This window comes from Chiloscyllium plagiosum, unplaced genomic scaffold (genome assembly GCF_037043375.1).
Source record: "Chiloscyllium plagiosum isolate Xiang-an unplaced genomic scaffold, Cpla_swu_hap1 HiC_scaffold_34, whole genome shotgun sequence".
In the NCBI taxonomy this organism is placed as follows: Eukaryota; Metazoa; Chordata; class Chondrichthyes; order Orectolobiformes; family Hemiscylliidae; genus Chiloscyllium; species Chiloscyllium plagiosum.
Window position 1 is genome coordinate 27,946,797 of NW_028270172.1, and position 15,621 is coordinate 27,962,417.

The following is a 15,621-nucleotide window of genomic DNA, read 5'->3' on the forward strand; positions in this document are numbered from 1 at the left end:
AATCTCTGCAACAACAGGCAAAAGTACTTTGGAATTTACAAATATTTAGTTCTTTTAATTTATTATTTGTACTAGAATAATTGTAGACTTCTCATTTATACCCATTGTTTTATATGTTTACAAATGGTTTTAGCAATCCTGGAATGAAGTTGTATCAGTGAGATTAGGATGTAAATATGAAAATGAGAATCTGGCAGGACTCTACAAGGAGAGGCAAAGACAGAATTGTTCATATTTGAAACCACAAAGTTAAATGCTTTGAATTACAATCTGGAATTAATCACAGTCAAATAAATCAGTTTTAGAGTTGCAAGTATTTCACACAAACAGCCTAATAATGGTCTATTTAGAGACGCTGGAAAAAAGAAAAATCACAAGTGAATATACTGGTAACTTCAGATAGTATAGCATTAACAGCCTTTGCGTATCTAACAGCAATAATCGGGACAACTTCGGGCTCAATGCATCTAGCAGGACATTGTCACTAGAGCTATAAAAGAAAGAAAAGATGGTGTGTGAGAAGTCAATCCTGGAACAATTTGGTTCATGTCAAAAACCATATGTTGAACACAACCAGACATTTTCTTATAGCTTCAGCCTAATTTGACCTGCTCAATAATCACACAACTGTTTGCCAATTGTGTACTTAACTGTCCCACATGAACTATAAAGATTGTAACTGTCACCATAGCTTGGTACATTGGTCTCATGAGGTCTAGATTTTCAGTACTAGAGTCATCATGCAAAAATGCCGTTATAAAAGCAGTTTTATTGTTTAAGGTTTTTTTTAATCTATTTAGCATGCATGGGGAATATCTGAGGCTGGTCAATCAAAATGCCAGTTCCTCATGCTCAACCAATCAATAGATGTTAGAATTATTGTCACAGGTACTCACAGTGAAAAGTTTACAAATTGCAACTTACTGCACCATCTTAGATACCAAGATAACAAGGTACTGAAGTACAGATTCTTAAATACAAATTCTTAGAGAAATAAAAATCACAAAAATAAAAAGTCCAGCAATAAATTAGAAAAGTAGAGAAATAAGAGATCAGAATAACAATGTTTCTAACCCAGACTGTGCCAGGGTTCAGCTGGAGGCCTGGAGTCAAGTCCATGCTGAGGCAGGGAGCTCGAGTTCATGTTAAGTCCAAGAGTCATAGCGTCATACAGCACAGAAATAGACCCCTTCGTCCAACCAGTCCATGCTGACCTTAATTCCCAATTAAACTAGACCTGCCTGCCTGCTCCTGGCCCTCCAAGCATTTTCATTCATGAGCTTATCTAAATGTCTTTTAAATGATATAACTGTACCCGCATCCACCACTTCATCTGGAAGTTGTTTCCATGCATGAACCACTCTTTGTGTAAAAAAAAACGCCTCTCGTGTCTTTTTAAAAATGTTTCTCCTCTCATCTTAAAAAACATGCCCCTTATTCTTGAAATCCTCCACCCTAGGAAAAAGACATCTGACCTTACCTTTACACTTTATTATTTTATAGACCTCTACAAGGTCATTTCTCAAACTCCTACACCTTCAGTGAAAAATGTCCCAGACTATCCAGCCTCTATTTATAACTCAAACCCTCCACTCTTGGTAACATCCTGGTAAATCTCTCCTGAACCCTCTCTAGCTTAATAATATCCTTCCTAGAACAGGTTGACCAGAACTGGACAAAGTACTTCCGAAGAGGCTTCACCAATGTCCTCTACATCCTAAACATAACTCTTATACTCAAAGGCCTCAGTAACGAATGCAAGCATGCTAAATGCCTCCTTAACCAACTTATCTATATGTGATGCAAACTTCAAAGAATTATGGACCTGAACCCCGAGGTTTTGGATAGTGGTGCTGGAAGAGCACAGCAGTTCAGGCAACATTTGAGGAGCAGCAAAATTGACATTTCGGGCAAAAGCCCTTCATCAGGAACCCATAGGTCCCACTGTTCTACAAAACTACTCAAGGCCCTCCTTTTAATTGTATAAGTCTTGTCTTTGTTTGTTTTTCCAAAATGTAATACCTCGCATTTATCCATATTAAACTCCATCTGCCACGCTTCAACCCATTGACCCAATTGAGCAAGATCTCTTTGTAATCTTGGATAACTTTCTTCACTGGAGGAGAAAGTGAGGACCGCAGATGCTGGAGACCAGCGCTGAAAATGTGTTGCTGGAAAAGCGCAGCAGGTCAGGCAGCATCCAAGGAGCAGGAGAATCACATTTCGGGCATGAGCCCTTCTTCAGGAATGAGGAAAGTGTGCCCAGCAGGCTAAGATAAAAGGTAGGGAGGAGGGACTTGGAGGAGGGGCATTGGAAATGCGATAGGTGGAAGGAGGTTAAGGTGAGGGTGATAGGCCAGAGTGCTGGTGGGGGCGGAGAGGTCAGGAAGAAGATTGCAGGTTAGGAAGGTGGTGCTGAGTTCGAGGGTTGGGACTGAGACAAGGTGGGGGGAGGGGAAATGAGGAAACTGGAGAAATCTGAGTTCATCCCTTGTGGTTGGAGGGTTCCTAGGTGGAAGATGAGGCACTCTTCCTCCAGCCATCGTGTTTCTATGGTCTGGTGATGGAGGAGTCCAAGGACCTGCATGTCCTTGGTGGAGTGGGAGGGGGAGTTGAAGTGTTGAGCCATGGGGTGGTTGGGTTGGTTTCCCAGAGGTGTTCTCTGAAATGTTCTGCAAGTAGGCGGCCTGTCTCCCCAATGTAGAGGAGGCCACATCGGGTGCAGCGGATGCAGTAAATGATGTGTGTGGAGGTGCAGGTGAATTTGTGGTGGATATGGAAAGATTCCTTGGGGCCTTGGAGGGAAGTAAGGGGGGGGAGGTGTGGGCGCAAGTATAACTTTCTTCACTGTCCATGATCTTCACTAATCCTGGTGTCATCCGCAAACTTACTAACCATGCTTTCTATATTCTCATCCAAATCATTTATGTAAATGACAAACAAAAGTGGACCCAGCACTGATTTCTGTGGAACACTGCTGGTCTCCAGTCCTAAAAACAATACTAACGCCAGGAGGTCTACTCCACACCGACTTTTACCTTGGACAATTCTAGTCCTGGTCAAGAACAGGACATAAAAAGGGAAAGGAAGAAAAGCACGTGAAAAGAAAGAGAATAAAAAAAAAAGAAACAGAGTGGATGAGTTCTACTCTACCACCATCTTGGATACTCTACTTATGGTGGTTTGGGTGTTGAGGTCTCATGAGAGATGTGGGAGGGGAATGTAAAGCTAGTGAGTGGCACTGAGGGAGCACAGTGCTGCAGAGCAGTAGGTCAGAATATAAAATACTCATGTGTGATTCATCTTTGAAAGTTAACTTTGTGTCTGTGCAGTGGGGAGCAGTGGTGTAGGATTGACAGGCTGAAATTTCACTGAGGATAGCAATAATCTTGCGTCGGCCTTGCTAATGATTGCTTCTGAACATTAATGATTACTTCCACAAATGCACCAAAGCTCCTGGTGGCTGCTGAGTTTTTGATGTCTCCTAAAATAAGAAAAAAAGTGATTAAAAAAAATCTTGATGAACTTAAAGGATGTCAATTCATTGCTGTTGATGACAAACGCTGACTCTTTCTGTAAAAAAAAACACTTCCCAAATTGTGTCTCTTGATGTCAAGTGATGCTACTAGATGCTTTGATCACAAAATGAAATCAACACTTTCCATTTGGCAAAATCAGGAAGGTTTTACTGGAACCATACTAAACATCAGTTGTAAACTGCAGTGACAACACTGTGTACAAGTCTGTTACCACAGTACAAGAAGGATGTGGGTTTGCTAGACATGGTAGAGAAATGATTTCCACACATATTGGCTGGAATAGAGAATTTTAACAATGCGGGAAGATCGCATAAACTGGATTAATTTTGTTTAGAACAGTGGAGTAACTGAAGAACCATTCTGGAGAAAGGTCACTGGACCCAAAACATTGATTCTGCTTTCTCTCCAAAGATGTTGCAAGACCTGCTGAGATTTTCCAGCAAATTCTGTTTTTGTTTCTGATTTCCAACATCTGCAGTTGATTTGGTTTTTTTTATGGTAACTTAAGAGACTTCTTTTAAATGGGAGTAACCTGCCAATTATTGTATTGTTTACATTTTACATGGAGACTTTTACTTCATAATTCAACTATCACAGCAGTGAACCAAACTCCGAACTTTCCCAGGACTGCAGACACTGAGGTAGGGTTTTGTATGTGCTGGCTCCTCGTGTTGAGTTTATTATCAACAGTGTCTTTTTTTGTAACAATCCAGGCAAAGTCTGTATGACTCAGCTTTGGAAGAGTGTTCTTGTTGACGATGTGGCGGGGTTAGAGCAAGGGGAGACGATGGCCTAGTTGTATTGTCACTGGACTGTTAATCCGAAACCCCAGTAATGTTCTGGGTTTAACTCCCACCATGGTAGATGGTGGAATTTTAATTCAATAGAAATCTGGAATTAAAAGTTAAATGAGGACCATGAATACATTGTCAATTATTGGAAAAACCTATCTGATTCACTCATATCCTTTAGGTAAGGAAAATACCATCATATTTACTAACGGGAGAGAAACTGCAGTTGAGGAAGAGCCATGTAGCTATCAAGGTCCTTTAATTGTCAGAAGATCAATGCACGGGTCGAAAAACATAATCAAGAATAATTGGTGGGCGGCACGGTGGCACAGTGGTTAGCACTGCTGCCTCACAGCGCCAGAGACCCGGGTTCAATTCCCGCCTCAGGCGACTGACTGTGTGGAGTTTGCACGTTCTCCCCGTGTCTGCGTGGGTTTCCTCCGGGTGCTCCGGTTTCCTCCCGCAATCCAAAGATGTGCAGGTCAGGTGAATTGGCCATGCTAAAATTGCCCGTAGTGTTAGGTAAGGGGTAAATGTAGGGGTATGGGTGGGTTACGCTTCGGCGGGTCGGTGTGGACTTGTTGGGCCGAAAGATCTGTTTCCACACTGTAATGTAATCTAATCTAATAAGAAAAGATTACTGTAAATCTATCCTTTTTCTGAAATGTTAAAATACAGAGGAAAATCAGCAGTTTTATCAATTTTTGTACAATGTCTGGAAAATTACATTCAGTTTTGAAAATGCTAATCAGGATGGGGTACAGCAGAGATACACAGGAATTAAATTAGAACACCAAAAACTGCCTTCTGTGATGGTCAATAAATGCTGGCCTGGCCAATCACGTTCACGTCCTGTGAATGAGTAAACAAAAAGTTTCATTAATTGCTAAGTTTTGTTGGACAATGAGAAATAAGTCTCAAAATGCTTGGAGCTATCGTTGAGGAAGTGAGTCATCTGGATAGAAATTGTCGCATCGGGTAGATGGCACTTGGGTTCATGAAAGGCTGGTCATGTGTAACGCATGTACTGGAACTCTTTGAGGGTATTACAAGTGCAGTGGACAATGGGGAACCAGTGAACATAGAACATAGAATATTACAGCGCGGTACAGGCCCTTCAGCCCTCGATGTTGCGCCACCCTGTCATACTAATCTGAAGCCCATCCCACCTACACTATTCCATGTACATCTATATGCCTGTCCAATGACGACTTAAATGCACTTAAACTTGGTGAATCTACCTTTGCAGGCAAAGCATTCCATACCCTTATTACTCTCTGAGGAAAGAAACTACCCCTGACATCTGTCTTAGACCTATCTCCCCTCACTTTAAAGTTGTGTCCCCTAGTGTTTGCCGTCCTTGCCATACTTGGAAAAAACCTCTCCCTGTCCACCCTATCTAACCCTCTAATTATCTTGTATGTCTCTATCAAGTCACCTCTCAACCTTCTTCTCTCTAATGAGAACAGTCTCAAGGCCCTCAGCCTTTCCTCGTAAGACATTCTTCCATACCAGGCAACATCCTAGTAACTGTCCTCTGCACCCTTTCCAAAGCTTCCACATCCTTCTTATAATGCGGTGACCAGAACTGTACACAATACTCCAAGGAGAAAGTGAGGACTGCAGATGCTGGAGATCAGAGCTGAAAAAGGGCTGAAGAAGGGCTGATGCCCAAAATGTTGATTCTCCTGCTCCTTGGATGCTGCCTGACTTGCTGCGTTTTTCCAACAATACTCCAAGTGTGGCCGTACCAGAGCTTTGTACAGCTGCAGCATAACCTCCTGGTTCCAGAACTCAATCCCTCTATTAATAAAGGCCAAAACACTGTATGCCTTCTTAACAACCCTGTCAATCTGGGTGGCAACCTTCAGGGATCTGTGTACATGGACACGGAGATCTCTCTGCTCATCTGCACTCACAAGAATCTTACCATTAGCCCAGTACTTTGCATTCAGATTGCGGTGTACTTGGATTTCCAGGAGGCATTTGACAGGGTGCGGCACAAAAGGCTGCTGCATAAGATAAAGGTGTACAGTGTTATGGGTAATAGCATGGATAGAGGACTGGTTAACCAGCAGAAAACAAAAAGTGGGGATAAATGGGTGTTTTTCTGGTTGCAGATCAGTGTCTGGTGGTGTGCTTCAACGATCAATGTTGGGACTGCAATTGTTTTCAATTTACATAGATGATTTAGAGTTGGGGGCCAAGAACAGTGTGGTAAAGCTTGTAAATGACACTAAAATGAGTGATAGAGGACACTGAAAGGACAAAGTATGGATGTGTGCAGAGGACACTGAAAATCTGCAGAGGGATATAGATTGGTTAAGTGTGTGGGCAAGGGTGTGCAGATGGAGTACAATGTTGGTAAATGTGAGGTCGTTCATTTTAGATGGAATAGCAGCAAAATGGACTATTATGTAAATGGTGAAAAATTGCAGCATGCTGCTGTGCAGAGGGACCTAGGTGTCCTGGTGTATGCATCACAAAAGGTTGGTTTGCAGGTGCAGCAGGTACTTAAGATGACAGTTGAAATATTGTCCTTCATTGCTAGAGGGATGGAATTTAAGAACAGGGAGCTTATGTTGCAATTGTATAGGGGGCTAGTAAGGCTGTTTATGAGGCAATATACTGGAACTATACCCATTGGAATTTAGAAGAATGAGGGAGGATCTTTTAGAAATATATAAAATTATGTGGGGAATAGAGTAGAAGCAGGAAGGTTGCTTCCACTAGTGGGTGAAACTAGAACTAGGAGGCATAGCCTTAAAATAAGGGGGAGGAGAATTAAGGAGGACCTCCTTCTCCCAGAGGGCTGTGAATCTGTAGAATGTTCTGCCCAGGGAAGCCACTTCAGACCATTTCATTGAAAGTTTTTAAGCAATGATAGATTTTGAACAGTAAAGGAACTAAGGGTTATGGTGAGCAGGTGGGTAACTGGAGCTGAGTCCATGAAAAGATCACTGCTGCCTCACAGTACCAAGGGCTTGGGTTTGATTCCAGTCTTGGGTGGCTGTGTGGAGTTTGCGGTGTGGGTTTCCTCCCACACTCCAAAGACGTGCAGGTTAGGTGAACTGGCCATGTTAAACTGCCCAAAGTGTATAGGGATGTGTAGATTTGGGTGGGGCTCACTTTGGAAGGTTGCTGTGGACTTGTTGGGCCAAATGGCCTGTTTCCACACTGTAGGGATTCTATGAATGCAGAGTAGGCTAGATGGCCTACTCCTGCTCCTATTTCTCATGTGTTTATGTTCTTTCTTTGTCAGTTGGTTTATGTTGGCAGGGATCAGTTCCCTGCTGGCTATTGTACTGCTTTGCAAGCTCTTCAAATAAGACTTTTTAAAAAATACTTCCACTCTCCCTCATCCAGTTTGGATTAAAATGACAGAACATTAAGAACCCCATCACTACGGTCATTTCCCCCTTTAGCAGTTTCTTCACTGGAGGTCTCGCATGTTTTGAGCTGCTTTAACTGGGAATCTGTCGCTTTCTTCCATTCTTGCCTCTGCTTTGTTCATTTCAAATATTCTTTCTTGTTTCTTTCCTTATCTCTCGCTTTCCTTGCCATGGTGGTGTAGCTGTAGTCTCTTCTGTTCCAGAATTAGCTGCATCAATTCAGTTTCAAGATTATCAGCTTCAAGCTTATGAATTTCAGTTTTGATCATTTTTGCTCAAACCTCTATCTGTAATTCTCTGGCCTCATTCTTCACTTCACAAAGGAATAGTTCGTTTCAACTATTTCAGGTTATTTCAGTCCTAAAAACACGTTTGCTTTGCAAGTGGACCTTTTGATTAACAGATGATATCACAAAACACACACACAAGAGAAAAACCTGCACTGACATTTTTAAATTATGTCTAAAGATTAATTTAATTTCTACTGCCAAATCTTCTCCTTAGCCTATGGGTTCAAATCTTGAACCGTAGCTCCCAATTATCTGTTATGATCAGGCATGGAGTGCTAGTTGTGATTTCTTTTTCTCTTTCCCCACTCATCATTTGATTTCAGGAGGCTTTTCTATTAATTTTAAGAGGATGCTGGATTGCCAACACAGTGTGTACTTGACCGTCTGCAGCTTGTAAGAATTAAGCCAGACTATTGTTTCTGAGTTTAACATGTAAGAGATTAATTTTATTGTGAAACAACATCCAGGTAAAAAGACTGAAAATGCATAAATGGCTAAGTAAAATACAGATAAAATAAAGATTCACTGATTGCATCAACTGGTTTGGTTCTCTCTGACGCAGTCAGTTTACAGTAATGATTGGTGAACCCCTTTCTCCAAAAATCACTGTTACTGGATTGAAATCTTCCAGATAAAATTCTCTGTTTGCAATGAGGTAGTTTTCTGGCCAGATATCAAACCACAAACAGGGTTTGCAGCTTTTTTTGAGAGGTCTTGGGAATGTTGGGGGAGGAGTGTGTAAGGCAATCATTTCTCCTGCCCTGTGTCAATTTGCCTGCAAATCCAAATCCAGCATTCACACCCACAGACACCGAGGTCCCATGGCTTCTCTTCAGCTTGGTCAACAGCAGCTTGAAAAAATCAAGTGCAGATTCTGAGAGATTGTTCACCTATTCCCCGTACTTAGCATACCCATTGTCCTTTTTTAGTTAAAGTGATTAATTTTTAATTTTCCAGCAAGGGTAAATATTGAAAGTTTCCTCTTGTGGGAGAAACAGGCACGGTTTAAAAATAAAGGATAGGCATGGTCCATTTGGGGAAAGTGCACTTATACTTGAGTTCCACTGATCCTGGGGCTGTCACAAGAATTAAAGATTTAATCAAATTACTCAAAGTTATTCTGTTGACCTGCCTGATGAACTCAGGTTAACAGGAATCATTGATCAAGTTTCTGAACTTAACAAGAAACTAAGATGTATTCCAAAGGGATTAGTTCTAACTACAGGAAATTGAAATAGATAGAGTATATAGCAAGGGGCTTTTCCCAAGGGTGGAGGAGTTCAAAATTAGGGAGCATATTTTTAAGGTGAGGGGAGAAAGTTTCAAAAAGAACGAGTGTCAATTTTTTTAAACAAGGAATGTGGTTCGTGTATGAAATGAACTGCTTGAGCAAGTGGTGAATGTTGGTACAGTTAGAGCATTTAAAAGACATTTGGTTAAGTACATGAATAGGAAAGGTTTGGAGGGATATGGGCCAAATGCAAGCAATTGGGACTAGTTTAGTTTGAGAACATGGTCAGTGTGGACTGGTTGAACCTAGGGTCTGTTTCCCTGCTGCATGATTCTTGACTCAAATTGATTCTTAAATCGTTCATCCTCCAGCTTTGATGAAATATGAAGAACTGTTTACATAGTTTGTCTTTATGTCTGTCAGGTCTCTGTGCAGCTTGCATCTCTGGGCTTTACAATGCAATTAATACAAGTGTAAATTGGCAACTACTTCCTAACAGTATCCATTGTTTAGCAGAAGTGTACTGTTGTTCATGTTATATTTGTTTACATGTGACCAGCTGATGAAATTGCAAATCAAAACTCAATCTAAATTAATCTGCAGGGCAAGTCTTTGATGTGACTGACTATACCAACCTCCTTTTCAGCCTTGCTTTCATTGTCCAGCTTTGTGGGACTGGCTCATTGTCTCCATTCTTAATTAGTTAAATAAAACAAAAGAACTGCGAATACTGCAGATCTGAAATAAAACTGAAACTGCTGGAAAAACTCAGCAGACCTGGCAGCAGTTATAATGTGTTGAATCCTGTGTCCCACAGATGCTGTCAGACCTGCTGAGTTTAGCCAGCAATTACTATTTTTGTTTCATTCTTATACCCTGCAAGAGTTTCTATTTCCACTCCAATAATGTTAGCTTTAGTTTTACATGATGGCCTCATTGAGACATCATACAAAACAAAATGCCAGATTTCATATATATGCTGATGATCCCTATTTCTATTCCAACACCATTTCCCTTAACCCCTCTTCTATCTGTGATTTGTCACACTGTTTGTCTGACAGTCTCTGGACGAGCATACACATTTTCTAAGAAAATAGAATCATAGCAAATAGGTATTCGTCCCTCCTCAGGCCGCCTTTGCAATTCATTATGATCACGGCTGATAATTTGACTCCATACCCTGTTCCCATTTTTACCCTATACCCTTTGCTCCCTTTATACCCAAGAGGTATATTTGACTCCTTCTCGAAAACATTCAATATTTTGGCATCAATCGTGGAAGAGAATTCCTTAGACTCATTACTCCTTGGATAAAGAAATTTCTCCTCATCCTAAATGGCCTTTCTTAAACTACCTAAATGACCTATCCTTTAACTACGATCCTTGGTCATCAGAAATATCCTTCATGTTTTTACACTGTCTAGTCCAGTTAATCTGTGCCAATCAGGGAGTCCTGGCTGACAGATAAGAGCAGCAGTGACAGACATCCTGTTCACACTGATCCAGCTCCCTCAGAGTCAGCTGTCAATGTCAAGGACTCTCCCCGTGTAAATAAAGGATGACTTGATGATGGGATACTGGCTTCTGTGGAGTTATAACAGATGCCAGGTCTTGAACCAAGATTATAGGCTACAAATCTGAACACTCAGATATCAAACTGGCTCTGGCAAAAAAATGGAGGGATCTCATAAAAAGTTATCGGGGAAATCATAATGGATGGGATTCATTTTCTTTGCCTTGTTACATAGAAATGTAAAAGCAAAAAGGGCAGATTAAAGGACCAGTTGGCATTTCCTATCTTATTTCCGATAATGCACATTCATTGCAATTAATGTATGTAAGATAGAGATAGCACCACAGAATGCATAATTTCTAAGGTGTATTATCTCTGTCCTTCCTTTATAAAGCAAGATACAACTAGGATGAAGGCAGGAGTTCCATAAGCTGGGAGTTTGCGCACCTGAACATGGAACGGGCTCCAGTGTCACATACGAAGTTGTTGCAGGGGTATAGTGTTGACCTTCATATTGATAGTCCTCATTTTTGGGGTCTGGGCTGGGCAAGAGACTTCCCTACTTCCAAAAGATGTCTTTTTTTTAAAAGAAAAATCTCTTCTTCATTACTGCTAAGGTTTTCTGGATAAATTGCACTTGCATCCCAGCAGTTTATGTAAATAAGGTTTTTTTTCTCATTGACATCTGCGTCAATCCATTATGGCCATTCATGATGATCCTCTTGCATCACATCTTAAGTGCAAGGTGCAGATGATTTTTCATACAAACAAAAACAGAATTGAGTTTATAAGTGCACTTTATATTACAAGACAAATAAATGTTATTATATCAAAGAACCGTAGATTTCACATCATCAAATTAGCATTACACTGAAGTCATCTGGTTACTGAGTCCAGTAGCACCACAAGAATCATTGACTAGGTTAGGTAATACAAAGTGACATACAAATAACTGTATTCCCTACCCTGAGCACAGAAAAATAATATTTCCCTTAAAAACAAGTATTACATTTTGTAAACAAAATGAAAGTATATGGGATGAAATGTAAGATGTCAGCATGGATTGAGGATTGGGTTGACAGGCAGAAAGTGAAGGGTAGCCATAACTGGGTCTTTCTCGGGTCAGTGGACTGTGACAAGAGGGATATTGTACGGACCAGTGCTTGAGCCTCAGCTTTTCAAAACCTATATCAATGATTTAGGATAAACAAAACACTTAGTGGGAGTGAGAGTTTTGAGGGCAATGCAAGGGGATTTAGACAGGGATGAGTGAGAGGGCTATAAATGTCAGATGAAATATGAAGTGGATAAGTATGAGGTTATTCACTTTGGTGAAAGGAACAAAGATGGAGAGTATTTCTTAAGGGGTGAGAAATTGGACAGTGTTTCTGTCAAAAGGAAGGGGAGGGTCGGGTGGGATGATTTTCAATGTGATGAACTGGGGGGAGTGAGAGAGGAGGACGAGAAAAACAGAAAGAATGAGGCCGAGTGCCCTCTCTCTGTGTAACCCATAGCAACCAGGGAGGGAGTAAAAAAAATTGGGCGTGGCATAGTGGCACAGTGGTTAGCATTGCTGCCTCACAGCGCCAGAGACCCGGGTTCAATTCCCACTTCAGGCGACTGTGTGGAGTTTGTACATTCTCCCCATGTTTGTGTGGGTTTCTTTCGGGTGCTCCGGTTTCCTCTCAGTCCAAAAATGTGCAGGTTAGGTGAATTGGCCATGCTAAATTGCCTGTAGTATTAGGTGAAGGGGTAAATGTAAGGGAATGGGTTTGGGTGGGTTGCTCTTCGGAGGGTTAATGTGGACTTGTTGGGCCGAAGGGCCTGTTTCCACACTGTAAATAATCTAATCTAATCTAATTCAGTAATCTAATATTCCGATAGCCAAATATTCGTTGGAGCAGAGCAGACTGGAGATGTACACTGGGAGCCTGCAGAATCCTAGACACAGCCGATTCTATGGGTATGACCCCAGAAATGGAAAACTCTGTCCCTGAAGTCACTTTAGTCTTCTCCGCCATTTTAAATTGTGGCTAAACATCCACCTCAATGCCACATCCGCAAGCTATCCTAACATCCCTTATGTGATTAGTAACCAGAAATCTATTTATCTCTCTCGAGCTAACTTAATGAATGAGTTCCCATAGATGTCTGCTGTAAAAAATTCTAAAGATTCACCATCGTTTGAGTAAAAATGCTCCTCCTCAACTAAATGGTTAGTCTTTTTTTCTGAGACTGTCCCCCAGAGCTGAGGGTAAGGTGGGAGGGGGAGGCATGTCCTTTCTGCATCAACTCTATTTACCCCTTTAAAGAATGTATACATCTCCAAGAGGTCACCTTTAATTCTTCTAAACTCGAGAGAAGACAGGCTAAGTTTCCTCATGCTCTCCCCATGGGACAGTCCCACCAAACCAGGAATCAGTCTAATGGATCTCTGCTGTAGTCCCTCTATGTCAAGCATATCCTTCTCAGGCAAGGGGAGCAGAACCGTACATGGGACCCCAGATACGGTCTCACCACTGTTTTATACAAACTGAGTTGAGATTTCTTTGCTTTAGTACTGAAACCGACTTGTGATAAAGATTAACTTGACATTTGCATTCTGAATTGCTTGCTGCATCTGCATGTTAGCTTCCAGTGACTTTTGAACAAGGACGCCATTTCTTTTACATTCGTATAGGGTCGAACTTTGCTAAATATGTAACTCATCCTCCAGTATATTTCGTACTTGAAGCAGGGCTATGCTGTGAACAAAATCTCTGTAAACAGCTTAAAATAAAGTCACTTTTGAAATATTTGCACCACTACTCCTTTAATATTAAATTAAGCATGTCAGCAAATGAAAACCAATATATATTTAACAGAAACAAAATTTACACAAAAGAAATTAAACTTCTGGAAGATTCTGGTCTCAAACTTAAATTATGGCAGGAAGCTGAAATGACAATGAATGGCAATTATCATCAAAAAGACGTATGGGACATTTAATTTTGACAAGGATTTTACATGCAACTTCCACTGATACTACAATACATAATAGATTCCAAAATGAATTGCTCAATATGAACCAATATCTAATTTCTACCTCTTTGCTTGTAACCAGCAGATATTCAGACATCACTTTGGAGCTTTTATAATACAAAGTAGCCAACTGCATAAAAACCAATTCTTTATTACTCAATTGATAAAAGCAGGAAATAAAACTGCCTAACTACTTGCCACATTATTACAATACTTTTTTTGCTATTTAAAGAAATTACTGCTGAATAGAAAATAGGACCAATTATCTTTTATCCATCTCATAAGGGATCAGCACTACAGAGACTTAAGTCTCTCCTTGAACTGAACTGCTTGCAATTTCCCAGTGCCATTTGGATCTGCGTATACCAAACCTTTAGGCTTAGCATCAATATTTAAATGGGGTAAAAGTGGACTTTGCCTAGTGTCAATGTTATACTTGCTTGGTCAGTGACCCAGAGGTAGACACCTGCCAAATGCAGGCACTAATACATTTTTTCAGGACAGGGAAAAAAAAAATTCTCATGCACATACAGGCTTTGTTTTTGAATCATCTTTCCTCTTTCTTAGGAAACGGAAAGCATTTAGGATCTTGGGCTGATGATCTCAAGCAGCAGCCAGACACACTACCCTCAGAAGTCCTCTGCTGTGCTCACAGTTCCTCCAGCAATTACAGTCTAGAATTCTTCCAGACCACAGGAAGAGCTGAGAATGGGAAATAACTGAGGACATTGACTTCTCACTTCTCTCATGCTTTAATTTGATTTTAATTGTTTTTTTAAAAAAATCCTTGCAATCCATATGATATTCTGTCATTACTTCTGGATGACCCTGCTGCCATCTTTCTTCTCTATTTCGTTTGTGTAAAAAAACATTCACAGAAAGAAAATATACATTTTAATTTTTTTTTCCTCAGGATTTTGGTGTTGGTAGTTACTAGCTATTGGCGGCTATTTTATTGCCAGGGCTGTCCAGCATTGAGAGACTGTGTAAACTTATAGTTCAGATTCTTAATTATTAAGAAAAAGGAATGTTTAAAAGGTATAAATATGATGTATCAGTGTAAATGAGGTATTCTATACATAGTTGGGAAGTGGTATGGCACACTGAAATGTTATGTTTGTGTCAAGTCTGTATATCTGAAATGACCAGCATTTAGAAGGCTGATTTTAGACACAGGGCTTCGCACTCCTCACGGGTATCAAATCTGTTCTGGTTTCCTCCACAGCCGCCATACCAAAACCTCTTGCAGGCTCGTAACGTTTTATCGAAGTACCACTTTAGGTTATAGTTGTAGCACTGTCCTTCGTCGAGATTCAACATACACAGATCTAAAACGGAAGTTGAAGAAATAATGAATTGCATTTATGTCACACTTTTCCTGATGCAGCAAACATTCATAAGTGCTTCACAGCCAATGAAGTCCATTTGCAGTCACTGTTGCAATGTAGGAAGTACGGTATCCAATTTGTACACAGTAAACTCCCACAAACATCAATGTGATAATCACCAGACAAGTGGCTCTAGTGAAGGTGATTGACATGCTATTACCAGAAAGGAATAAAGCAAACTAATTAAGTTAGTTATTTCATATTAAATTAACTAATTAAGTTATATCAATAAAGTTGTCCTTCTGGATTATATTAAAATAATTGAGCAGAATATTTTCATTGGAAATATGAGCAATGGAATGAGATGGAATATGTGCTTGATTCCATTGAGCAATCTTTATTTATTATCCTGTGTAATAAAGACTGAATGACATTAACAGCCGGATTTTCCTCTTTGATCCTGTCAAAACTCAGCTTACATATAGTGGGACAATCTACCAGTAATTCCCCACCATG

At 40.5% G+C, this 15,621-nt stretch overlaps 1 protein-coding gene across 4 annotated transcripts in view; it reads right to left on the reverse strand.

Annotated features, from left to right (window-relative positions):
* Positions 1-11,535: 11,535 nt before the first annotated feature.
* Positions 11,536-15,621, reverse strand: part of LOC122564421 (collagen alpha-6(VI) chain) — a 156,574-nt gene continuing 152,488 nt past the window's right edge. For all 4 annotated transcript variants that reach the window (XM_087978574.1, XM_043719260.2, XM_087978575.1 and 1 more), the window contains one exon: positions 11,536-15,105. In XM_087978574.1, the coding sequence (XP_087834700.1) occupies positions 14,930-15,105 (176 nt within the window). In that variant the 3' untranslated portion in view covers positions 11,536-14,929. The remainder of the gene's footprint in view (positions 15,106-15,621) is intronic.